The sequence below is a fragment of the Catharus ustulatus genome, chromosome 3 (genome assembly GCF_009819885.2).
Source record: "Catharus ustulatus isolate bCatUst1 chromosome 3, bCatUst1.pri.v2, whole genome shotgun sequence".
In the NCBI taxonomy this organism is placed as follows: Eukaryota; Metazoa; Chordata; class Aves; order Passeriformes; family Turdidae; genus Catharus; species Catharus ustulatus.
In genome coordinates this window covers 54,868,483-54,895,725 of record NC_046223.1, presented here as the reverse complement: position 1 = coordinate 54,895,725, position 27,243 = coordinate 54,868,483, and the positions used below count along the sequence as shown (strand labels likewise).

Sequence of the window (27,243 nt, the reverse complement as noted above, 5' to 3'; positions counted from 1 at the left end):
AGTTCAGGATTCGGCTCCACCACTGTGCATGATCAGGAAGAAGACTTTGTAAAACTGACATCTCTCTTTATACAGCAGGTATAGCAGGTCAGGAAAGACGTGAAAGCACAGGGGATGTGAAAGCCCATTTCCTAGCTTCACCTACTGATCCAAAACTGGAACACAGGCCTTCCCGTAAATGAGAAATTTCCCAAAACAGCCCTTTTTGGAAGATCAGAGGTAAAAACAAAAGGCTTACTTATCGTCCTTTTCATAGATGTTGAGCCCCAAAGCATCAACTCCCAACCAAAGGTCAGTTCCTTTCTTATTCTTGATTTCAAAGTAGTTGATTCCATACATCTCCAGGTCTTGGGCAATCTTCAGGTATTCCAGCATGGCAGTCTCTCTGATTAAGACAGGAAAAAATCAGATACATGAGAAATCAACATCTGCTTTATCTCAGAAAGCACAAACACCTCAGAAGAAAAAAATAATTTTTCCTAAAGCTCGCTTCAAACCAGAAGTTAAAACAGAACATTCACCATTTGGGATTCACTTTAGAAGTTATTATATCATATCTAAAAGCACACACAGAGAATATTCCCATATACCAACTCCTAGTATTTCCAGACAGAAAATCAGCAACATTCACCTCTCTCAGCAGTCATCCTTGTCTCAAGGGTAAAGCGAGCAAGAAAGGCATAGGATCTGAGCTTTCCCCATCTGTCAGTGCAAATGCTTCAATGACTGTAAGGTTTGACAGATCTTTATTCCTTTTTCCACTCAAAGCTATCACAAATACAGTATGCACAGGTTCAAGATCTTCAGGAAGCCACACTGTTCTCAGCACCAGTACAAAATATCCTACTGTGCTTTACCATGTGATTCAATACTGAACTAAAAAATACACATCAGAAGTAGGCTCACATAGGCAATTCAGAATCTAACAAATTCAGACTAACAAAACCACGTTGTAGAAATGCAAACTTAAGATAATCAAACAAGCAGTAAGGTGACCAGCCCAAGGACCAACATGAAACACTCACTTGAGCATGCCACTGTGCTCAGCGTGCCACACCTGGATCCGTTCTTCCCACTGCTCTCTGGAGAGTTTATGCTGGTCCATCACCCTACACAAGGAAATAGATGTCAGCAAGATTAGATGTTCTGCAGTATCCACTGATGGTGATCTTTGCTATAGTCTTACTCTCATCCTGGTGGAAGCCTTACTGTTTACAAAAGGAAAACCCTACTCAGCCCAATGATGTTCTCTGTGAAGCAGAGCAATTCAGAATGAGCAATAACTCTCTGCAAAGCCTTTCTGGTTACATGAGAGGTATCAGCAAAACTCTGCAAACAAATCACACACATACTGTAGACACCAAGGGAGTAAAGCAAAGCAAAAGTTGGTGCAACCCCTGGAATTAGACATTGCTGCAGTGTCATCAGGAAGGGTAAACAGAAGCCATTGGTCTGATAATATCCATTGATAGTGTGTGGGGATAGACTGTGTAGGGATAGACTGTGTAGGCAGCCAAGAGACATGCCCTCCACATACAAGTTTTTTAGGACTTGTACATTAGGATTAAGGACAGCTTAACACAAACCAACCTTCTTCAGGAATAACAAATTCTTTACTTAATGCTTCTATTTTCTTCTTAAAGAGAAGATACTCCTACTGCCACAGTTACCAGCATGGCAGTAGTGTTTAAGAAATAAAAGCTGGATATACAATTATATTGCCTTTCTAACCAATCCAAGGAGAACCAAAAACTTACTCAAATACAACAGGTAGAAATAAAGTAAAGGAAAAACCAAATTATATACAATTCAATTAAAAAAAACCCAAACACGCTTTCAAATGAAACTCTTTGCATTTAACTACAATTCAAATAAAAAAATTTAAAAAGAGAGACTGCATCAGCCAATTCCTTCACCTTTGGGGGATCAGACGCTCTGAATTGAGGTATCCAGGCTTGTGCACCTCTTTGTTATAATCTCCAAATTTGGCCTGCACAGCATAGGAGCCAAGAAGTACTGCTGTTTCAGGAGGACAGTAGATCTCATCACTGAGGATCCCTTCCTTCACCTGCAGGAAGAACAGCTTCTGCGTGATGTCCTGAATCAGCTCTTCTGACACATCCTCTGGGAAGAACTTGGCACGGAATCTGAACTGGAGGGGATTCTCCTTTCTGATTTCTTGAGCAGAAACCTGAGGACAGAGATGACACCACAACTGAGCAGGTGGTTTTTTGCAAACAATAGCATAGATTGCTTTTACACAGAAAAAAGAATTCGGGGCACTTGCCGTAAGAGGCAAATGACTGGCAACTCCTTAGTGGAATTCCTTAATTCTGGCTGCTTACTGGTAGGAGAGAACATGGGGAAGATGCATTATGTTTTCCAACTAAGCCACTTAAATCCTGTTTATGCAGCAAACACTGGTCACTGGAAAATTATTCATTGTGCTGTATCAGACTGCAAACTCACCCAGCACCCTGTGTTTGACAGAGAACAGCCCCCTGACATTTAACAGGTGTGTCACCGACTGCCCCATCAAGAAAAGCAGTTCATGCCCTCATAAGAGCTGGGAATACCCAAACAGAAGCACATCAGAGGCATCAGCACTTGACTGCCCAGCCTGGAAGTGCCTCTTTTCCAGTTAGTACACAGCTGATTCTGCACAGGCAGGGCCCATCATCAGCCAAGGTGCTCCTCTAGCCACAAAAAGCACAGCTGCTTCCTCCCTGCCACACCTCACCCATGGAGATCACAATGTTATCTCTAAAAACAATCCTGGAATTATGAAAATTAGGGCACAATCAACAGTAGGCACAAGGTGTATAAAGTTGCAGCCAATAACACATCAGGAATCATTCAAGCTTTAACCTTTGACCAGCAATTAGCCCAAAGTCTGTTACCTTTTTATCAAGCTTCAGCCATGTCTGGAATCCTTTGTTGTCCACATACTGAAGACCAAAGTACCACACTTCTCGCAAACCTATGGTTTTAACCACCTGCAACAGAAAGGTAAAAAAGAAAAAGTTATTGCAGGTAAAACTTCACTTGAGGTTCAGGCATCCTTTCGAGTCCCACGTCACCTGTGATGGGTGCAGGCAACAGCCCACACCTACTCATTTGGCATCTCTTAATTTCACCTTGTTGACAAAGATACACAGCTGCCATCGTAGGTGATGACAGCATAGGCTAAGATACTTGTCCCACCCAGTTTCTAGAAGATGATGATCGTGGGGCAAGCAGGTGAGACAAACAGCAAGTGACAGGTCACCAACTGCTAGACTGGTACACTGGCAGTTTGCTTTTATCTACTGACCCATCTCAAAACTGTACTTAGTGAAGCAGATGAGTTGTATCATCAAAGTTTTTGGCGGGATGGTCTCTAATGGTATTAGTACTAACTACAGCTAGTTAGCAGTACTGATGGCTCAAGTGACCTGGCCTGCCAGTCAGCAGAGACTATTCTTTCCAGAGGAAGCAATTGAGAGGTGGTGGTTCATACTGCTGCTGTGAGGCTCTGAGAGTTAAAACAAGATGAAAGTATTATCAGTCAAGGTTATTATTTTTCTAAATTTCCCAAAAGGCTGAGTTTATGAAGGACAAAAATACATCCATGCTCCCACATTAAGGACAAGTTTCATTTCATATATTGTAAATTCCAACCAGCTGAAAAGACACAGAAACACCATTCATTGACTGGATGGCTCACTTACCAGTAAAGCAGTCCTGTTTGGACATGCTACTTTTCCTCAAGTGGAGGACAGAGTAGCAAGTCCCTGACCTTCACCTACTCTTGACAGCTTGTTCTTATAGCCACGTGCTTGGCTGGCAGCTCATCTACCCATAAAGCTGTGCTCCAGACACAGCCAAAACCTGCAATGATCTGCTATGTACATAGCTGGATCACCTTCATGATGTTATTTGCAGAGCAGTCCCTCAAAAAGTGATGTAGGCATCGCTACAGGGAGCTCAACTGAGTGAAAGGCAAGAAGTTTTTAAAACCACTTTGTGAGTTAGGGAAGTGGGACAGACTTGAGAATGTGGAGTTACAAGTCTAGAGACTTCAACCAAGGATCTGTTTTGCCTCCACATTTACGGTTTTGCTGGAGACACTGGCTGGAGAGCAGACTTGAGAGAAACAGTGTCCTGTTAGATAAAACTAACTAGAGTCTATCAAAAAGACACTAAAACCTACTAATCCAAACAAACAAAAAACCCCAAACCCCATGCCCTTTTAAAAGAAAAGATAGGGTCTGAAAATAATTCAGGTTTTACTTGATTGAAATTCCTGTTCCTTCCTCCCTCAAAGTGGCTTGTTTCATCATGGAAGAGACGAGTTTTCTGACAGCTGGATGTATTTTTATGAAATCTAGCAGAAAATCAGGGGTATGTTGAGTGTGGTACTTCCTGTTGCACAAAAGAGTGTTGCAACTTTACTAAAATAAAAAGTTGCATAAATCAAGCAGTTATCAGGTCATTATCTCCAAATGTCTCTTACAAGAGAAAAAGTACACTTCCTATAAATAGAGTTAGAAAGCTTGCAAAAATTACGACCTCTCAAGTTCTTCCCAAAATCTAAACGTAAGGAAGGAGAACGTATTAAGTTAATCTTCATAACTGACTGTTTGAGTTTTAATACAAAGAACAAAGAATGCTTTAGCTTGTACTGGGAAATGCTCTGCAAACTTCCTCCATGGCAAAACAAGGAAGAAATAAGAAACGAGGCATTGTATACAAGATGAGAGACACCTCCTCTGCTTCCTCAAATGCATGAAACAGCAAATCTTGAGTCTGCCCATTCCATCCAGTTATACATTCACTTCCAGAAAATGCCAGTTACACTCTCCTCCATTTGAATTTCTTTTACTCGTGGTCAGGAGGGCACATGACTATATGAGAGATACTCCAGCCAGCTGCAGAGCCCACTGGGCTGGTTCTTAGGACACCTCAGACCTCACTGCAGTATAAACTCTGCACAGGACTGGCTTGAGTGGAGTAGAACTTAATATTCACAGGCTTCCACTATTTTTCCTCTCCTGTAAATGGAGATATAGTATATCTTACATGCAGGATGCAGTCATGCTAGCAAAGCCTAAAATGTAAAAGCACTGCCAGAGTAGCTCTGCTAGCTGACAACCAGGTCAAGAAATCACCTTGTAGTTTTTAAAAATAGCTTGCTTCTTCAAAACCCCCACAGTGGTTCTGCACTTCCAGTTGGGCCACTCCCCATACCTGTGAAAACCTGTTGACTCCACAGGCTTTATCTGAATGTAAACTCCACCCGAGATAAGGGTCTAGTGAAAGGCTTGCTCATCAGAACTGAAGAGAGAATTTATGGTCTTCACCTTTTCTGGTTTTGTGCTGCACAATTCTATCTCAGCCTTCTCTTGATATGCAGAAGTACCCCCCAACAAGGTGTGAAATATGGATAAGAATTTACAATCACAGGTTTTAAACCCATGTCACTAGATGTAAAGAGCAAATCTCCATGAGGAGTAGGTCTATCCCAATCACACACTAAGCACTGCAATAAGCATTCTTCAGAAATCCCAAAGTACCCAGACAGCAAGCTAAAATAAAAGTGTCTTGAACCTGAAGCATCCTGCCTTTTCCGTGTTCTCAGGATTTTGAACTTAGCTGAACGCAGAGAAAGTAGTTTCTCTTCTGCCAGAGAGATGACCCTGACTCTGAACAGATGTAAACATTAGTTAATATATATGGAGGAAGGAAGTACTTGTTGAATGCTTGTCATAACGACATATTTACAGTCTAACCTAAAGCATTGCTTTTAAAGTTCCAGTTTTCAGTAATTTGGATTTTTGTACTGTAGGAGATAAAAATCCAATTTCTCTCTTTTGGATTAACATGAAAGGGCTGGGGGAAGAAGTTACTCTGATGTCATGGTGATTAGCATGAATGGAATCACCGAATCATAGAATGACTTGGGCTGGAAGGGACCTTAAAGATCATCTGCCATGCACAGGGACACCTTCCACTACATCAGATTGCTCAGAGGCCAAGCAGACGGGGGTCCATCCAAGCAGGCTTTGAACACTTCCAGGGTTGGAGCATCCACAGCTTCTCTGGGCAACCTGGTCCAGTGCCTCATCACCTTCACAGTAAAGAATTTCTTCCTTATATCAAATCTAAACCTGCTTCTTTCAGTTTGAATCCATTCCCCCTTGCTCTGTCACTATATGCCCTTGTAAATAGTCTCTCTCCAACTTAAGAGTTCCTTTCAGGTACTGGAAGGCTGCAACTAGGTCACCCCAATGCCTTCTCTTTTCCTGAATAATGCCAATTCTCAGCCTTTCCTCATAGGAGAGGAGATCCATCTCCCTAATCAACTTGTTGACTCTCCTCTGGAAGATCAAAAAGCTGGTTCCATAGAAATGCTGGTTTAAAAGGCACTTCAGCAAATTTCCAGTCACAGAATCATAGAACATTCTGAGTTGGAAGGGACCCACAAGGTCCTGAGATCAATTCTAAAATGAATGACCCATATAGAGATTGAACCCTTGGCCTCTGTGTTCAATGAATACTTGATGTTTATCCCACATCAGTAGTAATCAAAAAGAATTAAAGTTAGATTTAATGCTGAACACAAGCTGGAGTACTTGGTTTTGTACTGTGAAGTTCTGCAGTGATTAGTATTTGAGTTCCTTCTCTCATTCTTTCAAGAACTCACTAAAAGCTTTTTTCCTCCCTATTTGTTTGTTGGGGGTTTGGAATTTTGTTTATTTTTTTAAACTGGCTTATGAGTTGTTTGTTTTGGGGAGTTTTTTGGGTTTTCTTTTTAAGTACTTCTCAATGCACAATTGCCATAAGGCCTAGCAAGTTCTAGTTAACTCACTGAAACAAGAAATTGTACCAACAGTACCTCAGAACGAATGGACATTGTTTAGCCAGTACTGCCTACCTGAGTTAAAGCTCAACCACCTTTAGCTATCAAGGTTAGTGGGTACAAGGGGAGAAGTGCAAATAACAGTCTGTGAACATCTTATGTATGACTGAAGTCTGCATAGACCAATTCTTATGTTTCAGGTCTACAGCAAAAATGGCTAGAAGCACTATTAAAAAAAATAAAAAAATTATTTGATTTCCAGAGCAGTAAATAACAGTTTCACAAATAGTACACAGTTTGTTTTGTTGTCTTTATCTTTGCAAGTCCATCTTCAAACAGACCTGTATATTTTTATAGCAGTAACAGGAAGAATAACAGTAAGGGAGGAGAGTCTTGGCCATTCAAGCCCTCCACTTCCCTGGGAATCCCTGAAGGCAGGTTGCACTAATCTCCGCTCCGTCCTGCTGCACAGGGTTTCTTATGAGGCATGTCGCCTGTAATGTTGCACAGAGATCACAAACTCTTCTGGTTTTCCAGTATTTTGACAAACAGAAACACCCATGGCAAGTGGTTCCTTGAACCCAGCATTTGAATGAATGCAGCCATGCCAGCATCCTCATCAGCCACCTGAAGATCTGACTCTGAGGAGTTCTATGCACAAGAGCAATATTGCAGCCTTAGAAGTTAAGAATTATAAGAGTTAAATAGTATTTCAAAGCAAGTGGTATATTTTCACATGCTACCTATGCTAAGTATTTTAGATCCCTTATGACAGTTCATCATCCAACATGCTAGGAAGACAGGTTTCACTGGAACATAACATACCTGCAAGGGTTTTTTCTTTTTTCTTTTACTGTGATGGAATTTACAGATCTTAATTCAGACTGAGGCCATTTGATTAGGAGGTAGAGAGAAGATAGGTTTGGAATCCAGTCTTATTTCACACTATAGTCCAAAACATACTCCAAAATTAAACAAGAGCCCACACCAACCCTTCACTGACCTGGTCAAACAGCTGTTTGCCTGTAGTATTTGGCTGAATGGCAAACTCCAGCTCTGCATCCATAGTAACAACTCGAACATTGATCTAAGGAAAAAAAAAAAAAGCATTGTTTAAGAGGCATTGAAAGTTATTTCTAGGTGTTAACACAGTACTTTGTGTACAAGAGTCTCCATGCTTTGATGCACTCTCTCTATAAATAACCTCTATAATAAACACACTTAAGCCTCAATTAGAACCCTGTTATGACACCAGCAAACTTAATTGGGGCACTCATTCTGCTGTTTTAATCAAATTGCTCCACAGGTTTTCCTACTCAACACAGGATTGGACAGATCTTCTGGTTCAACAGGAGGGTATTTGGACCTGACCTTTTCCAGGCCCAAACCCTCTTGGACTAAGAGTTACTGTGAGTACACAGTATAGCTGCCTGCAGGCCATCCCTTGGATTACGACAGGCCCTAATGACTAAATTAAATTTAAGACTTATAATTTAACTTCCATTTATATTAGAGCTGGAATTAATCTGAGGTTTTAAAGGCAAAAGGCTGCAGATTATTCTTATAAAGCAATCAGCATTAACCTGATAAACGTTCATTCTTTTCCCATAAAAATCCTCTACTCAGCACATAAAAACAGCAGTAACAAGCACTGAATGGTACCACAGGGCAGGAGTTCAATAAGCTCTTGCTGTCAGTGAAGAAAGAATACAACCAGATTTACTGCAATGGCACTAGACTGCAAGACAGAGGTTACTACTGAATGCAGAAGGTAAGGGTGTTTAATGACTAGAAAAAGTCCATTAACAGTTAATCAGGATGCAAAAGCAGCAACTAATCTTGCAGGGAATGTCATAAGGACCAGTAAAATGGCAAATCAGGAAAGGATTATCTCCAACTGTTCTGACTATAGCTTGCAATATTATACTACTTCTCAAAAAGCCCATCAGTCCCAAAACAAACCTAAAAACCCCAAACATATATGATTGGGTAGTATGGTTATGCTAACAACTAGCTTCTTAGCTCAGTATTTAAAAAAAAAAAAAGAGACAAAAAAGTGGATGCGCAAACACAAGGCCAGACAACATGTAAGGCACAGGCAGATGACATTTCATGACAATTTCCCAAAAAGTTGTAAATGCCACACCACAGAAAGCCAAGGCTAAGAGACCAGGAGAGCCTGGCACACGTCTGAAGAAATGAGAGGTAAAAGAGGCAGGAGAGGAATAGAATCACTCGCTACAAAGCTTTGGCCTTAAGCAGTTTCCAGCAATTTAATTATGCATGTTTAAACTCTAGGATAAATGTCAGGTGTAACAATGTTACAATTAACACAGAACAGTGAATAAAACAAGTTGCTTCAGCTAGTTTTAGTAAAAAATATTACAAAGCTTTGCACTCCTTTTTCAGCGAGACACTGAATGTTTAACCAACCTTTTTCAGTTTAATGGTGGGCCTGGTAATGTTAGGTTAATGGCTGAACATGATCTTGGAGATATTTTCTAAACTAAATGATTCTATGAAGGCATCAAGTATCTTTATAGAGTTGTTCCTTTTCTTCTGCTCCCACATGACAGAGGACCCTCCCAAAGATGACTGAGGGCAGTTTCCAAGTCACAGGACCCCAGAACTGAACCAGAGAAAATGACTTAGTGATGCCACTTTCAAGTTGTGTTTTTAAAGCACTGTCCTTTAAATTAGGATTTTTTTAAAAAATTCCCTAAATGCAAAATGGAAAAATAAGCAAGAAGGTAAAAGTTCTTGGAAAACCTAACTGTAGCATTTGGGATCATAACAGAGTACAGAATTATGCTTAAGGTTTTCTTTCTGTGCCTTAAGAATCAAAGGTTTCCTGAGAAATGTTTCCAGTGTAGGAAGGGAGGGAAGTTCAGATATCAAGTTCTCTGGAACAGCAAGTCTGCAATTCAAAGATGTGACCTTAAAAAACACCTGTTGCTTAATCCCTCTCAACAATAAATCCCTAATCATATTCTAATCCCTTTCTACCCACTTCAAGAAAACATATGCTCATGGTCTTCAATTTTGTGCTGTGCAAGTTATTTGTACTCCTGGCTGAAACACCACAGAAGTGTAAAATAAGTATCACTTTACAAGCTAAAGAACTTAAAAGAAAGTGCTTCTTCCTCCTGACCAGAAAATCTGCAGAATGCTGCTGAGTACAGAATTCCAGCTTGTACCAGTATGTATTTTCTTCTATCTCTGCTTAGTGGTTATCTGCTAGTAGAAAAAGTTAAACTCCCTAGTCGTGTTTTACTATAGCCCTCAAAGACTGTAGGATCAGCTATATAGTGAGCTATTTAGTGCTAAAGCCATTTGGTTGCTACATTTTTTAAGAATTGTTTTAGTATTAAGAGCAAAAATTGTAGTAATCTGCTTTTCCACTTCAATCATTTAAAGCATTTAAAGCCAGAAGCATGCAGGTACATGACTATTTGGTTATCCAAAAAGCTCTCAAGGAAGCTCTTGGGGCCGGCAGTAAAGGTTAATTTCTGTGTTCTTTAAGGACTGCATAACTATTAGGACAAAGAGGAATTTCCCTGGTGTGCCCTCAGACAAACTCAGCCACATGACAGGCAGAGCAAGAAGAGACAGGGCCTTCTGTCCCTTCAATGTGTTGATGACTGCCTGGGAATATCCTTTGAGTCTCCTTCCTGCCCTGTTCAGCCCTCCTGCGTCTCATCTCCAAACCTTAGCCTTGACTTCAAGGACATAATGGTTTTAACAGTGTTTGCAAATGGACCTCCTACAACCACTCCATACAAGCTTTTAGCCACAAAGAAACTCGTGATAAAGCAGCAAACAGAGTTTAACCCACATGCAACCCTAGTTTAGCCAGCCTGAAGAAACCTTGACGCCTGAGAGTTACACTGAGAGTCCATCAGTTTGGTACTCAGCTCAGACCAGATAGACCTTCCCATGGCGCCAAGATGATTAAATCAACACCCAAGGTGCTAACCAATTCAGGTACTGCTGGGGAGGAAAACAGCAAACAACTCAAACTAATTTCCATGAGCAACAAAAAGAGGAAGAGACAGTTAGAACAACTCTCACAAGTCCTGCTCACCCTGTCTAGGCAAGGCATGTCCTTTCTATGATCCTACCAAATCCTGGCAGTAATCCAGGACAATGTTGAAACCATAACCAAAATGAAAACAGTTTTTCATTTTTAAGAGCACAAGGGTGTGGAGGGAAGAGAACAGCACATGGTTGTTATACATGAAATAAGGGTTATATTAAAAAATACGTGCATTTATGCACAAAACACACTAAAAATCCTGGACAGTAAGATGTGACTTCTTTCTTGATAGGCCAATGTCGTAACACTTTATTATTTTGGGGGTTGGAAACAGATTATATTTAAGGTCCCTTCCGACCTTAACTATCCAATAATTCTACTTTTATGTCTGAGGCTAACACTCTTAGAAATGACAAATAGGGCCTTTAAAGTTTGCTTGTGCATACAAAAACATTACAGAACAAAAGTCTTTCATTTTTCCTTGTCTTAAGATGCACAAAATTGCTAAAAAAGGAAACTATCCATGAAGCTGACAAACTTAGCACACTAAAAGACTGAACAACAGTTACATCACTTCATACTGGACCGTAACATGTTAGCTACCTTACCAACTTGAACAAGAGAATAGAAGATGAAGGCCAGAGCTAGAAAGAACTTCAGAGTAGAGTTTAAATGGTTGTAACAATATGGAAAGCAATGGTAGTTAGAATGGAATTTTCTGTGCTTTAGCAATGCCCTTAAGTCATGCATTTGTTCTTTTGTTCTCACTAAAACAGCACCTTTTCTAATGCTAAGTCAGTAGATAAATCTGTAAGGCAGGTGCAGCCTTTCAGAGCCCATGCACATCCCTACAGTAACTTGAAAAATTAAAGTGCCATTTGAAGAACATTTAGAAAACACTCTCTTAAGATGGCAACACGCTGCCAACCAGCTGAGTGGCACCATCTTTGTGGAAGAATCAAGATCTAGACAGGAACCCAAGAAGACATTGCCTCTTCAACCCCATGCTCTCACAAACACTCAGTTTTCAGGTGTGCTGGGCACTATGAATGCACAGCTGTGTTTTTTTCTAACATCGGATTCTTGAGCACCTTGGTGCAGAACCAGTCTCTGATTGCAGACAACACGGTATCTTTGAAGTTAACCGTCACTCTGCTGATACTGCAGCTCCTCTGAAAAACATCCCACACTAAAGGGAAAAGGGCAAGGAGAACAGGCAAAGAACAAACCCACAGCTCTCAGACATACTATACTATTGTGGATATTTTGCACTCTGATGCATGTAATCTAATAGTTCACTTGCATAATAAAATAGTTCAGTGAAACCATGAAGTTGTGCAAGTCATTTAAATAAGACCATACAATTTAATTTCAGTGACTACAAAAGATAAAGGGCACTAAATACCAACTTTTACCCTTTACACAGGACAAACCGGTACTTAACTGTGACACTTATCATTAGACAGGTCTAAATGCCTTAGACAATGCTCAGGAATGTTTTCTTCCTCTTTCCAAGGAGGAAGAAAGACCAGAGTCTCCTAAACAACAGGTTTCCAAGTGCAGTATCTTTCCAAGTGGTGGCAATTAGCAGTGGAGAAACCTAAATAGACATGCCTTGTTTCTTCAGTCACTGGGTGTCTGGAAATCCCAGGAGTCACTGGTACATTTAAGCAAATCAGCCACATTTTGAAGTGTTGTACTGCACAGCACATTCTATGAAAAACAGTGTGCAGAGCTGTTAAGCCTTTTTGCACACACATATGGTATGGGTATGGACTTGTTTGTGCTGAAGGAATACAGAAGTCTTAACAAGGAGGAAGTAGTGGTAATAATAGTATTAAGAAAGTAGTAGCAAGCAGCAATTACTAGTGGAATAAATAATAGCGAAGCTTCTTGGTCTGGGCTGTAATGCATCTGCAAGGACAAAGTAATCTCATTTTGACCTTAGCAACCAGAGCTGTTCATAGACACGTGTAGTGATTAAGTATCTGGTAATAGGCAAAACAACTTCATCTAGCAGCATCAGAAGGGCACTGAAACTGCTCTCTATTCTTCGACATTCCATTCAGTAGTGTTCACTGGTTCCAGGTCCAACAACAAAGAAAGATATTGTCCTAACTAATGGAGTAACTGTTGTCCCAGCTCCTGGAAACAGTTACGGGAAGATTTTAAATTTTGACAAGGGAAAAAAATCCTAGCGACTTCACAGCTCAGAGCTAATCTGCTAACACTTCGGTATCTGCATTCCTCTGTCCTCCACAAGTTACTTAGGTCAACAGGTAACGGACTGTGCACAGAACACAACTCTGAGAAGGTAAGTAGCACAAATAACACAGAAGCAACTGCAGAAATATTAGTTCCATTTATGATATACTTCTTAAGAATTTATGAACACCACCATACCAAGAACATTTGGAGACAATTCTGTTTCTTGCCTGATAGATCAAATAACATCTAACAACATACTCGATGTGGTGCCATACAAATTAACTAGGCATACAACAAATCTGAGCCTTGTGAAACTACAACCAAATGACAAGTTGTGCACCTACATTCTGCATAGCTTCTTTCAGAGCAGGAGACAAATCAACCAATAATCAATTCCATTCGCTGCTGCAGGACTGCCAAAACACAGTTTTCCTCCCAGCTGGGCTCAGCACCTTCATCTTGCTGAAACTACTGCAGAGATCCATATTCTGACCTTTTCCTGTCAAGCCAAGGTCTTGAAAAGGGGGATTGAGGGAATAAGAAAACAAAGTTTTCTCACAACTCCTGGAAGATATAGTGCACTGGCAAGATACTGAACTGCACCTAATCAAGAGCAAATAAGTCTTTTGGGAGGACGGGGTCAGATTTCAAAGATGTTGGTAGGTCTGAAAAATGGCTACAAGTGTTACACTTGGAGAGGTGAGAATGGACAAGAGGCGGAGATGAACAAATTACAGGCTTGCAAACAATGAGCTACAGCAGGACTGTAGACAAGGATGTGGTTTATTATAATCCCCAGAAAAACACCACATTTCCTGGTGTGATGCTATTACATAGAAGGGAAAATTACATTCTTGAGTGCATTTGTCACCGGAAGCATACAGAAGGTGACTATTCTGTTCTGCCTGCCTGATGACTTGCTAGATGGAATGCTGACACCCAAATTTGAATGCTTCTTTTGGAAGGGGGCAAGGAAAGTCTACACTGATCTACAGGTCAAGTGTTTCTGGGTTGGTTGCCACGTGGGGTTTTTTTAAATCTGTGTGTGTTTGGGGCTTTTTATTTGTTTGTAGGGGTTTTCTGTTTGTTTCAAATTAGATTTTATTTTTAAACATGTCACTGATCCCTTTCCAAATGGGAGTTGTCTGAAACATGACACATTTTATATAGAAGACTATATAAACTTCTAAACCCACAAGGAGAAAACCAGCAAAAAACCCTCTTTTTGCAGGCTGAGTAACATGACAAGAAACAATAATTGCTGGAATGGTAAGATATTATGATATTACATAACCACTTCCAAGCAGCCTTCAGAAAACATAGGTCCAAGTCCTTCCCAGAGCTACATTTTTATGATTTAAAGGATGTCCAAGAACCTGAAATGAGAAGGCAAATGACAGACCCACCATTTCTCTTCTGGGGGAAGGAGGATCTGATTGCTGTAAGGATGGGAAAGAACCGCACAGCCCAGCAATGAAGGAAGCCTTTAAAATGCTCCTCCCTGCTCCCATGGCAGAACCTTTCATGCACTGCCTGCCGAACACAGAGCATTTCAGAGGGGGCAGTGGCAGCACAGCACAGCAGCCACGAGCCTTCCCTTGCACACTAGGAAGTTTGCAGTTTGCTGTCAAGGAAGAAAAGAGCCTCAGCAGCTCACAAAATGAGAACAGAGGACAGCTTCACCGTCATCCCCTTGGCTGACAAGGCAAGCTGGGTGCACCCATTTGACCGACCCAGTTTCTCAGCATACCATGCTAAATCAAAAAACCGTCTGTGAACTGAAGGACGTGTTCCATTTCAGATCTCATTGTGTTAAACATTGCTTCCTCATTGCAAATAAATGGGAACATTAAGTCACGTTCCAATGGAATTCCTCAGAGTCTATGAAGCAGTTAGGTATTGCTGCATTTGCAACAGGTAAAATTAGAGATGAGTAGGCTGGTCTTTGTTCCTTAAAACCTTGCTTACCTTCCCAGGAGAGGGAGAAATAACACTGAGGTTAAATTAAGTTGTATATAGTACAGTAAATTCACGAATACAAGCCGCACTGACTATAAGCCGCATCTCTGGGTGTTGGCAAATATTTCGGTTTTTGTCCATAGATAAGCCGCACACGAATATAAGCCGCTCTGTCGTTCGCAGCGAGGACGCGCGTGCAATTAGTAACAGAACCGCGGGAGGGCGGGGTTTACTGGCTGAGCTAAGGTTGTGCAGGCTCAGCCCGCTAGGGGCCGCTGACGGGGCCAGCTGGCCCAGCCCGGTGCTGCCGCTCAGGGCCGGCCGCCGCTGCCCCTGGGCTCGGTCACCCCGGGTCGGCGCTGCCCCGCGGTGGCAGCCAGGGACGGAGCTTCCCCCGCTCCTACGGCAGCGGCAGCGGGCGGGGACGGAGCTTCCCCGCGCCCGTGGCGCCGGCGGCGGGCACGGACAAAGCAACCCGCCTCCTCCCCGATCCGCGGCAATGGCGGTGCGGCCCCCCCGCATCCTCCCCGGGCCGCGGCAATGGCGGCGCGGCCCCCCCGCGTCCTCCCCACGTCCTCCCCGAGCCGCAGCAATGGCGGCGCCCCCCCCCGTCGGCTCCCCGGGCCGCGGCAATGGTGGTGCGGCCCCCCTGCGTCCTCCCCGGGCCGCGGCAATGGCGGCGCCCCCCCCCCCCCCCCCTCCCCTGGGCTGCAGCAGAGGACGAAAGAGAGCTCTCCCGCCTCTCTCCCCGCCCCCTGTACTGCCTGCAGGGAGCCAGGGCAACACGGTAACACTGTAACAATTGCGAAATGCCGGCTTTTACTGGCAGGTGCTTGGCTCGGCACTCTGGCTGGCACGTCTGGGGTTGTAAATGTCAGAAAATGATTAATATATTAGCCGCACCCGACTATTAGCCGCACTTCCGGGTTGCCACCAAAATTTTTGTCAAATTGCTGCGGCTTGTATTCGTGAAATTACTGTAATCTATAATCTAGCAGTTACTTTTAAATTGTCCAGTACAATTGTTAGCCTTAACTACTAGTCAGCTTTAATGCAATAGCTGGCAGAACCATATTTTTGGGGGTACTAGTCCTCAGTATTTAATGAGCAATAGATATATCAGTTATACTTCACTGAAATTTCTTAAATTTAGTCAAGGCAATAGGAGCCCAGGTATTTGCTGCTCTCATTTATGGTGAAGAACACTTATGACTTCTTTCGTGGCAGCTTTTCGGAAGAGAAAGTACTTTGAGGGGAAGCCAAGAAAAATTTTGGAGTGAAATCTGAAAGCTAGACTTCTGGGTGAAGTGGAGGGAGGTTCATGTGAGTAGGAAAACCCTCAATACCCAGATGTGAGGAATCATCCAGAAATTCCAGTTTTAACAAAGAGGGTGGAATTTTCAGAATGTATTTCCCCCTCCCTGCCTACACACACAAACAGGTCACAAGAAAGAAAATCCATTGAGTTCAGTATTGCAGCCATGCCACTTAACTCTCCTTTGTAATACAGAATGAAAACGTCCTTATAATGAAACATGCACATAATCCTAGAATGCAAATTCAAACTTTTTTATGTTTAGATGTGCAGAAGATGCCAAACTAAATTACATGCCTATCTCAGCTCCCTTAATGAAGGCCTGCTATCTCTTCTGTCAGCATGTAATAACTGCAGAGTAGGCATCTGTATGAAAAATCAAGAAGCAGTCATGGCTGCAATTCAGTCCTTTATCTTAGGTCAAGCAATAACACTTTGCATGCCAAAAGATCATGAAGATTTCATGCAGGTGTGGCAAGGGCAAGTGACAGTACATCTCTGAGAGCCCTGGCTCTCAAATGCCTAGGCCCCAGACTTACAGCATTCTCCACCTCTGGTCAGCTTTCTATAGTTAACAATAACTGCTCAGTCAAACAGTAAAACCAAGCAAGCACTCTCTCAGGAGAAGGAAGGAGAAGGAAGGAGAAGGAAGGAGAAGGAAGGAGAAGGAAGGAGAAGGAAGGAGAAGGAAGGAGAAGGAAGGAGAAGGAAGGAGAAGGAAGGAGAAGGAAGGAGAAGGAAGGAGAAGGAAGGAGAAGGAAGGAAAGAAAAGAAAAAAAAAAAAAAAAAAAGAAAAAAAATTAATTCTTTCACCAGTCACTGAAGATTCCCCCATCACTTTCCTAACAAGCAAACTGCTTTATTCTGTCTTGAGCTAGGAACAAATTGAAGAACTGAGAGACAGAGCCCTACCTAAAACTTTAACTTTTTTTTTTTTTTTATGTGAAATTACCTAGGCACAGCTCTATGTTCTGGCAAGCCATAAAGCAATGCAGAGTAAGTCTGAAAGGCCCCAGGATACTGCCCTTGAACAAAGCCCTGCACACTTAGGGAGCCCAGGTGTTCTTCATGCAAAACACTTGCCCTCACTCTATGTGAGGATGTAAGAATAATTTACTTTGAACACGATATTACGAAGAAGCAGGAGGGTATACAGTGTTTCATTGAAATACATTAATGTTCACTTTAAAGACTCTCTGATGCTGTATAATACTCCATTAGCATTTTCAGAATATCTGTGTACAAGCAGCTGTCTGTTCTTTAAAGGAGGAACACACAGCCAGTGACAACAGGCTCAACGTAGCACCACTGCCTGGATGTGTCACTTGCCCTCAATGGATGCTAGGATGGATTTAGGAACACAGAGTGCAGCAACAATAGCTCCTTTGTACATAAAGAATAAATACAGAGGAAAGCTAGAGGCCACTGGATCAAACTTCTGCATACACAGACTGTTTTATCATGACAGCTGTTGCATCTAATTAAGCATAATGAAGTTGCGAGACTAAGACTTTACACATGAAGTTTACAGCAAGCCCCACAAACAATCCTCAAATAAGCTTTAGCTCAAGAAGTTGCTCAGAATCTGGAACAGATCAGATCTGCTGTCTTCCACCAGAAACGTAAGCATGGGGCCAAGTGCAGATAATACAGAGGTCTGAGATCTAAAGTTTCATCATCATTTCAGAATCTTCTAAATAATTTAACATCTCCAATATTTATACTACATAAAGCAATATCATCCTTCTGCAATCCCCTTGAGGGACAAGAAGAAAATGAGTATCTTATAGCCTTGATCTGGAACATAAACATCATTTTATGCTTCTGCTTGGCTTTTTCACTTGGCAGCAACAAACACACAACAATTTTGCAAGAGGCGAACTCCACAGTACCAACTTAACAACCAGGACAGGATCTGAAGGTGCGAATAATCTAAATAAAATCTATAATAGCCTCAGAGCTTCCCCTGAATCCAAGCACCAATACTGGTGCCTTTTATTCCAATGCTTATGCAGAGATCTACGTCCTACAGGGCAAATGTGCATGAAAAACCCAGAGCCATTACAGTCAGAAGTCTGAAAGCAGCAACACAGCCTGACAGCACCCAGCTCTCAACACTTTCAATAGACCCTGTGGTGGTTTTTCTTCTGGGGTGGAAGAGCAGCACATTACACTGGAACAGGGTGGGCTGAATCCAAGAAATAACTACTGGAAAAATGTTCTCAGTAACTGTACTCTTCCCAGATGGTGATGTTACACGATGCAAAGCAGTATGTGAACTGAAAGAAGGTCAAGGATGCTCAAATAATTACCATGCAAGGATTAACTAAGCTAGCTAGGATTTATGAGTTTGGAAGAAAATTAACTGAGGCTAGGACATAAGAGCATATAAACTCCTGAACTGCATGAACAGACTAGACAAGGAACACATATTCATGGTTCTATCAACAAAATAACTACAGGACATCAACACTGAACAAGGAAAAAAAATACCATAGAGTACTGTAGCAAGGAGGTTTGTAGGTAACTTTGCAAACAGTGTGAAGGTTATCTAGGACAGCCTTTGTTAAAGTACACTATGGATGCTGGAGTTCACAGGGTTTCAAAGCAAGACTGCACAAGTTTACAGAAATCCATTTAGTAACTCATTATATAGGACCTTTCAACCTCCAATACCTCAGAGGAAAGCAATGGTGCATATCTTTGAAATACTCTTCCTCAGGCATCAGCTTTTGGTCAACATCAGAAGTGTACTATTAGGCTATAAGGGTTACTGCCTGACCTACAAGGCCAGCCATGTTCATATAGACATGAAAGTGCAGAAGGAAAATAAACTCCATTTACTTGGGGAGAAATAGCAATGCAACAAGTCACACAAGGCCCAGTAATGATGTTTGTTCATTCTGCATTCTAGATACAAATCCTTTTGTCAGAAAGATTTTTGTTTGATATTCCACCCTTCTGTTTTACCTGTTCCATTATCAACCTCTTCCATTTTACTCACAGACCTCAGTGGAACACACTTCATGGCATTTGTGAAATTTCTTAGTGGGGTTATGTGATGTAATCACCTCTGACAGCTCGATAATCTGATCTAAGTGCAATACACTACAATGCTTCCACTTCTCAAGCAGGTACTTCAAACAGTATGCAGCAGGTACTATTTGCTCCCAGATAAAGGTAGGTCATGGCAAGTCCTGGAATGTCACCTAAGCAAAAAGATATTGTTCTTGAGCAGTTACAGATCCTAAAGGAAAAGTGATTGCAAGGATTGGCAGAGTACCCCTTTGTAACCCCTAAAACAGCTTAAGGGCTTCTGAGATTAAACTCTTCCCACTCCCCTCACTGTAGATGTGTGATGGCAAACAAAACTGCTCCAGTGGTTCCCAAAGTGTACCCTGAGCACAGCAAGGGAAGAAAAAATACCTTTCAAGAGTTTGTCTGCACAGCTGTGACAGTTGTTATGGAGAAAAAAAACTATTCGCCCCCACACTGAGATCACTGAGTATCAATTATGCAAATCATCTCACCACACACCACAGTTTGTGCAGCAGGAACTCTGTGTAAGTTATCTCTACAGCCAAAAAGTTAAGCCAGCCAAGTGTATTCAGCTAGGTGTTGAAGAACAACTTTAGCTCACACAAATGATTCTGAAGCCCAGAACCTATGGTACAGGTTTGAAGTCATCTATGGGCTATACAGGCTAAATTCAGGTGCCCAGTTCAGAGGTGAGACTTTTTTCATGTCTGCTTCTTCAGGTAGCAGACAGTTCACAGACCTGCTCTCTGCATCTACACAGCAGTGGTCTCTTGGCAGAACTCAGCCACCCTACAGTCACTTCGTAAGTCTGCTCAGGATTCAGTGACAGGACATCTGTCCACTCATCCCCAGAGAACTCTCTCTCACACTCATTTCACACTGAGGTTAGAACAACTACAGCAAGCGTGGACTTCTTCATGCAAAAACAAGAGAGGAAGAGATGGTGATAGTAAGACCTCAGAGTTTTACACAATAGCTACAGCACTTGCTCATGGAAGTGAGAGGGAGAACTAATGCACGCAAACCAAACAGGGCAATCACACACTCCCCTCTCAAAGGAAGCAAAAGGCTACAAGCCTTGTGTAGGGCAGTCAGTATCTCTTACACTGAGCCTACACAGCAGGTAGCCAAATATAAGTCCATAGTCATCAGCAACAGATTCTCTTACTCAGTTAGCAGGCAGTCCTGCATATTAATTCTTAAAAGTTGGGATTTTTCTTTAATGGACAGCTGTTACTATGAGGTGTCCATCAGCCTCAGCTGAGCAGATGGCTGCTACTCATGCTCTCTCAAAGATGAGAGCAGATGCAGAGAAGGCAAGTGAATTTCCTCACTATGAAGTAGGAGCTAGAAAGAGAAAAAAATCTGGATCTGAACAGATGAGCAGTACAGAGGCAGCATGGTTAGTTGTTACACTGAGCTATGCCTTGTCTCCAGACGCATATAGCAACAATTTCCCCTTCTCCTAGGCGAATACACTGCTGTGCTTCATACTTCTCAGCTCACAGGGTAAATGGTAGCTGTTGCAAAAACCAGGCTTGCAAGCAAGCACAAAACACAGCTAAAGTACATTACTTAACAGCGTGCAGCGTGGTTCAGTGATCTTGGGCAGCACTGCCTTCCATCAAGGTCAATCGAGTGATTACGGGATTTACAGCGCACGTAAAGCTCTTTGGGCACAGTGTGCCAAACAAGAACAACACTGATTTGGGAATCTTCAGTGGTCATCAAGAAGTCTTATTCTCAAAAAGTCCTGACATATCACAGCTTTTTTTTCATGGGCAAAGGAAGATGTTCATGTGGGTGGAGGAAGAGAACAGAACAGGAAGGCTTATCTCCCTCCTTTTGACCTTTAAGAAGGCTAAGAAATTCTTTAATTAGTGACTAACATAACAGTTAACACCCTTGGTTTCTCTGTAGCAGCTAACATCGCACAACGAACTGCCCTTGGAAATGCTTACTCAGCTCATGCAGTAAACAAGGGTTTTGGCAAAACTGTGAACTCATTTACTTGTAACTTTATTCATCTCCTTAAACTTACCACTCATAGAATCCTTCACTTTTCTTTTGCAGCAGTGAGTGACACATTTGGCAAATGTAAGGGAGTTCTTACATTTGGCACATGGAAGCTTCCTGGGGTTTCCATTTTGCCCGAGTCAGTATACATCTCCTGGTATCAAGTACACCATAAACTGTATCACCTGATGGAATGCAACTGGTGCTTACAAGGGTAATATTTTATTCTTGACTAAATCTATAGCCATACGCTAAGAGTATTTTAATTGATAGTGAACACCTCAAAGATATTAAAGGAAAAAGTGTTTTTATTTCAGTCCAGTTACAGGAATCTGCTGTAAAGAGCTATGAGATAAAACCATTACGTGTAATTAGTAGACATATAGTCAAGAATAAATTGAGAAGATCTTGGAATAATTACTAACATTAATTGTTTATATTTAGAAATAAATTCCTGTCACTACACTTGCATATTTTTTTTGGCTCGCTTACTGAAAACTTGTTAAATTTTAATGCCATAGTTCATTCCCAGAGAGATAAAGGCTTGGCAGAAGACTTGTATTCTGAAAAAACAACTTGAAGACAGCATGCACGTATATTCAACATCAAACAGGTATGGAGGACTTGTCTAACCACTTAATGCCAAGCACACACCAGCCCATTATTAACAACACAGGGCTGGAAAACCCTTTTGAGACATCAGTTCCAGTTCCCCACTCCCACAAGCAGCAGCGTTAAATTGTGTACTGTCAAATTTTAACTTAAGGATGTTAGGTCTTGGAATAGTCTTCTAATAAGAATAACAAGGAAGAGAAAAAAAAATCCTACCCACTCATAACCTCCTCCTTTCCCTCTCCACCCCCCACCATACCTGTTCTAAAACTTTAAAGTCTCTTAAACCACAAATTCTGCTTTGCAATTCTTTCTCCTCTTTGGCATTTAAATGCCTTACATTTTACACAGGTGAAGGAAGGGATAATTCCTTTAATTCTACCAGGCTGAAATAGCCAAGCACCCTCTTATCTTAAGGTAGAATTTTGTCTCTGGTCATCTCAAATCCAATGTCTAGGTTGTGTTGTGAATTCGTCTGTCCCAGGCACAGGTAACTACCTACATTAAAGGAAAGCTCTCACTAGAACCTTCTATTAATGCTTTCTGTTAGAGAAGCCCTACACATTGCAGACGACATGCACAACAAGACAGTTGTACTACCACTGATTAATCCATCTCCTTCTGGCCCATTTAGTGAGGGGCCTTCTTTCTCCACCCCTCCAAGTTTAACTATATGCAAAAGGAGCTTATTACCCCAGTTCTTCAATCCCCTTTATATGTTGGCCCTCTACATCAGTAGTACTTCCCCCTCAACATCATGACATGAACAGATTACATTACTATGCTCAGCTTCCTGACCGCAGGCCATTAATAAAATATCAAAAAAGGTGCCTCTGGATATCATTCACTTGTATTTTCTCTTTAGGACCAAAAGCTGCTAGACTACATTTACTGCTGTCCTCTCTTTACACAGTTTTATATACATTCACACAAGTATTAGAACTTCTTGTGTGACACTACATCAATCAAATGCTATGCTGCAAAGCTAAGTTAATTTCTCGTGAAGCCTCACATTTTGTTTTTCCCCTCCAAGAGGAAACAGAAAAAAACCCAACCCAAACCAGCCAAAAAAAACCCAATCCACCTTCAATAAAGTAACCAAGAATGCTGGTAGATCAGATCAAATTAACAGCTCTATAGACCTGAGATCACATTTCCTTCTCCTTCGGTAAGCACTGTTCATTAGCCCGCAGCCATGCTGTTCTAGCCACAATTTATCAGATTGGGTTGTTTTGCAAGAGGATATAATCCACCTAAAACACCATCAGAAATAAACTAGTACCATGAATTTAGGAAAAATGCAGAGCACACACACTCCAGTAATGAAATAAAGCAAGGCTGAGCAAGTAAGTTTATTTAGCATTTCACTAATTTCCAGATAACACAGCAAGATTTGGACAAGATGACACTTTTTTACATTTCTTTACAAAATAATTCACTATGTGCAAAGCCTAATTAACCTCTGTACAGACTAGATAGAAATTGTGCATCTGAACTGTTGATGAACTCCCAGCCATAAACCCGCATTAACTGGGTATAGGTTATATATTTATAGCTTACCTCGGACAGATCTCGTTACTCTGTAACTGTTACACATGACAGAATGGCTATGTTAAATTATATATAAAAATGTGTCTATATTAACAAATATACTTATTTCAGTATTATTTTCTGGACTTTTTTTAAAATTTATTTCGAGCATGGTAAGCATGCATCAGACACAACAAATTGTGACCAAATGTTACCACAAAATCAGGAAGTTGGTTTTCCAGCACTTCACTTTGGTCCTCAGTTAAAATACAAAATCACTAATGTCCGACTTTTAATGGATTTGCTAGTCGTTTACTGTGAAATAATAAACAACAAACATGATCTGTAAGCTTTGTGTGTGCATTTATAACTTTTGTTGAAACAATAGTTTCATATAAAGGTTTAGCTTTTTGGTTGTGGGTGGAGGGGCCAGAGGGGAAGGTGTTGCAAAAATTTTGCTTTCTAGCATCATAATCTTTACTTGTAAATAACTGATGGACAGTGTGTGAGACTTCACACACAGCAGCATGAAGTCTGCCAAGCAACACCATGTTTACTTATGCCATGTAGACAAGACACATGCAAACAAGCACAGATAATAAATATTTAGCATCCGTGCCAAACACCCAGCAGAAACACACTGCTTCCCTATGCATCCCAAGAGGTCGTGCTATCATTCCTCACACATGCCACACATTCGTCCTGAGCACAGTTCTGCCTCTGGAGTGACAGCTTTACATCCGCTCCCCATGCAAACTGACACGAATCCTATTTAGCTGTATTAAGATTAAATGAGCTGAGTTGGGAAGGATCCAAATCCAGTCTCAGTCTAAAGCAGACAGACTGAACAGTGTGTTTTACTAAAATAGCCTCTGCAAAATTCCTCTTTTCCCTTTACAATAAGGTGGCAGTTAGCCCCACTGAACAACAGATTAAATAAGAAAAAAGCTTATATTCACAAAGTATTGACAGTCTTGTCCATAAATCCTAGCCAGTAAGTCACATCTCAGAAGTCTTTACAGTATTACTGTCCCTCCCCAGTGGATGGTGGTTTACACCATCCACCTTTGTTATTCACTGTTAGTCAGCCAAGAAACACAGAAAAATCACTATCTCTGAGGGAATACAAACACAGCTCTGCCAAGCAGAAGGATAAACACAGCTGCATTTTTTTTAGAGATTAAAGAGATTTTGTACACCTATCCATGGCTTCCAGTGTGACTTAGTCCTAAACCAGGATTTCAGATTATTCTAACCAGGATATTTCAAGAAAGCACTCTGCAATTAGCAAACAGCTAACAAGGCAGAAAGACATTATTCACACACAACCTTTTATATCCATACTTTGTAAATTAGATATTTCCTTCCCCAGTTACAGAAGGACCCTCTCAGTTAGACATTATTACATGCAGCAACACATCACCTCCTACTGATGAAATATAGCCAGGGAGACTGAAGATTTATCACTTCTTAGGACTGTGTACAGTTTAATTTTAGTGTGTTTTTGCCTTTTGTTGGGTCGGTTTCCAGGGTTTTTATATTTTTGTTTTTATTTATTTTTGTAGGTTTATAGAAACTGCAATGTAAGTTAACCTAAATACTTAAAAAAAATTCAGCTAACTTTAATGTTATGGTGGTAAAACATCAATTACTTATTATGACAAAGATAAGCTTGTTTGCTCTTATTTCACATTTCATTTAAGTGAGCTAATACTCACATAGGTCCTCCACAGCATTGCATTTTAAGAACTATTGCCTCTATTGAAAATAGATAGTAACAACAATCCGTTCTGATTATGCTCTTCAAAGTTCAAAAGTGCGTCTGCTCCAAGGACTGCTCAGAGCTCCGCATTAAGCAGTTGGCTCCCCAAGGGAATTACCGTCTCTAACCGGTACAGTAGCAGCAGACTTTAAAACAAAACAAACAAAAAAACCCCACTAGCAGGTCGGAGGGGGAGGCGGTGACGAGGTGGTGGTGTCAAGAGAAAGAAGGAGGGATTAAAAAAGACCGTTCAGTTGAAAAAAAAAAAATTCAGCCAAAAAAAGAAACAGGTCTTCGATAATGACTGGTAAAGACCAGTGTGGAGAACTTGATTAAGAGTCCCTAGCATTTACTTTTCAGATGGCAACACAAGGAGGGAACAAGGTTTTTCCTTATGTTTACAGATGCATACATGCTTCCTGTAGATAAATGCATAGGCCACAAGCATACTAAATGGCAACCAGCGCAGTTGTATCATTTCTCATTAAGCGGGAGCGCGATGAAAGCTCTTCTTTCGAGAGTTACTCGGGAGCTCTGGGCATGTCTAGCACGGAAGCGCTACACAAGACCGAGCACCCCACCGCCCGATCTCTGGAGCACACAGATCGGGGGCTCCGTGCCCCCTTTCCCGGCGGCAGGACGGCGAGGAGATCCTCCAGCCCACCCGAGGCGCCTCCGTCCCGCCGCGGCCCTGCGCCCGCAGGCAGCCGCCCCGGCGATCCCTCGTTGCCAGCCGCCGCTGATGTGGCTCCCGAGCGGGCTGCCCGCCGCTCCCTCCCGGCGCCGCCAACAACTTCCCAGGGCGCTCCAGCCGAAACGCCCTGTCCCGTCCCCGGGAGCAGCGACCGGCACCAGCCCTTCCAGCCCGGCAAAAGCCCGCGCCGCGACACCCGGGGGTGACCGCCCCGCCGGGCTCGGGCAGCCCCCAGCGCCGGGCGGGCGGGCCCCGGTGCGGCTCCGCGGAGCACCTCCTTCCCGCCGCGCCCCACTCACCGGCTTCGGCATTTTGACGGTTGCTGGTGGTTCTGCTGCTCCCGACACAAACGTTCATACAGCGCCCGCCTCGCCTCTGCCGAGCGCCCCGTGCGGATGAGGTGGAGGAGGAGGAAGGAGCCGCTCCCGGCCACGGCGGCAGCGCAGCCCGCGAGTGCGGCGCCGGCCGCCCGGCGGCGGGTTAAGTACGGCAGGTGGGGCTCGGCCGTGACTCACCGCCACCGGCCATTGCGCGCCGCTCCCCCCGGCGCCTGCCGAGCTCGGCAGCGGCCTCGCCCAGCCGCCCGGCACCCCCGCCGGCTTTGCTTCGACGTCCTCGGGGCGCAGGGGGCACCGCGGCCCGCAGCCCCCGAGCCGTGAGGGACGGGCGGGCAACAGGTGCGGGGACGGCGCCGCCCCGGCCCCCGGGCACGGCGCGGGGCTCCCTGCGGGCCACTCCCCGCACGGCCCAGACCCCGCGGAGACCCCCCTGCCCTGTCCTGCCCTGCCCTGCAGTGCCCGCTGTGCCAGCCCCTGCCGGGGCAGCGCCGGGGTCGGCGCTTCCCATGCCCATGGATGGCGCGGGGAAAGCGTCCAGCACAGGGGTGATGTCTGTAATAATTGCTGTGTTTATTGAAGTGTGAGGTTGGAAAATATGATTGCTTAACAAAAGACAGGCTTGTTTTGTGTAGTAAAGCATATTTTCGGCAATGTCAGCAAAAGAGGAAATTTTGAAAATCCATCTAAGCTCAGAAACTATATAGAGTATACTTCATCTGGTTCTGGCTTTTCATAAAGCCCAGAAAAGTTCATGCAAGTAGCATAACAATTGATAAGCATACACAAATAACCCAGTTTGTGTCTCTGCCCCTGGTTCTTTCTCCCTCCTCCCCCATGAATGTAATATTTCTGTGGGTAGTGTCTGCCAGGAGCTGCTGGCCTCCCACTGCATC

General features: G+C 42.7%; 1 protein-coding gene across 2 annotated transcripts in view; it reads right to left on the bottom strand.

Annotated features, from left to right (window-relative positions):
- EZR (ezrin) overlaps positions 1–26,470 on the bottom strand; it is a 37,945-nt gene extending 11,475 nt beyond the window's left edge. The window contains exons 1-6 of one of the 2 annotated variants that reach the window (XM_033055841.1): positions 26,312–26,470; positions 7,845–7,928; positions 2,901–2,996; positions 1,917–2,191; positions 1,026–1,109; positions 239–385 (exon numbers count right to left, since the gene is read on the bottom strand). In XM_033055841.1, coding sequence (XP_032911732.1) covers positions 239–385; positions 1,026–1,109; positions 1,917–2,191; positions 2,901–2,996; positions 7,845–7,928; positions 26,312–26,323 — 698 coding nt within the window. In that variant the 5' untranslated portion in view covers positions 26,324–26,470. Of the gene's footprint in view, positions 1–238; positions 386–1,025; positions 1,110–1,916; positions 2,192–2,900; positions 2,997–7,844; positions 7,929–26,311 lie in introns of those variants that run through there. The other variant, XM_033055842.1, reaches the window with a different exon arrangement.
- Positions 26,471–27,243: the final 773 nt, after the last annotated feature.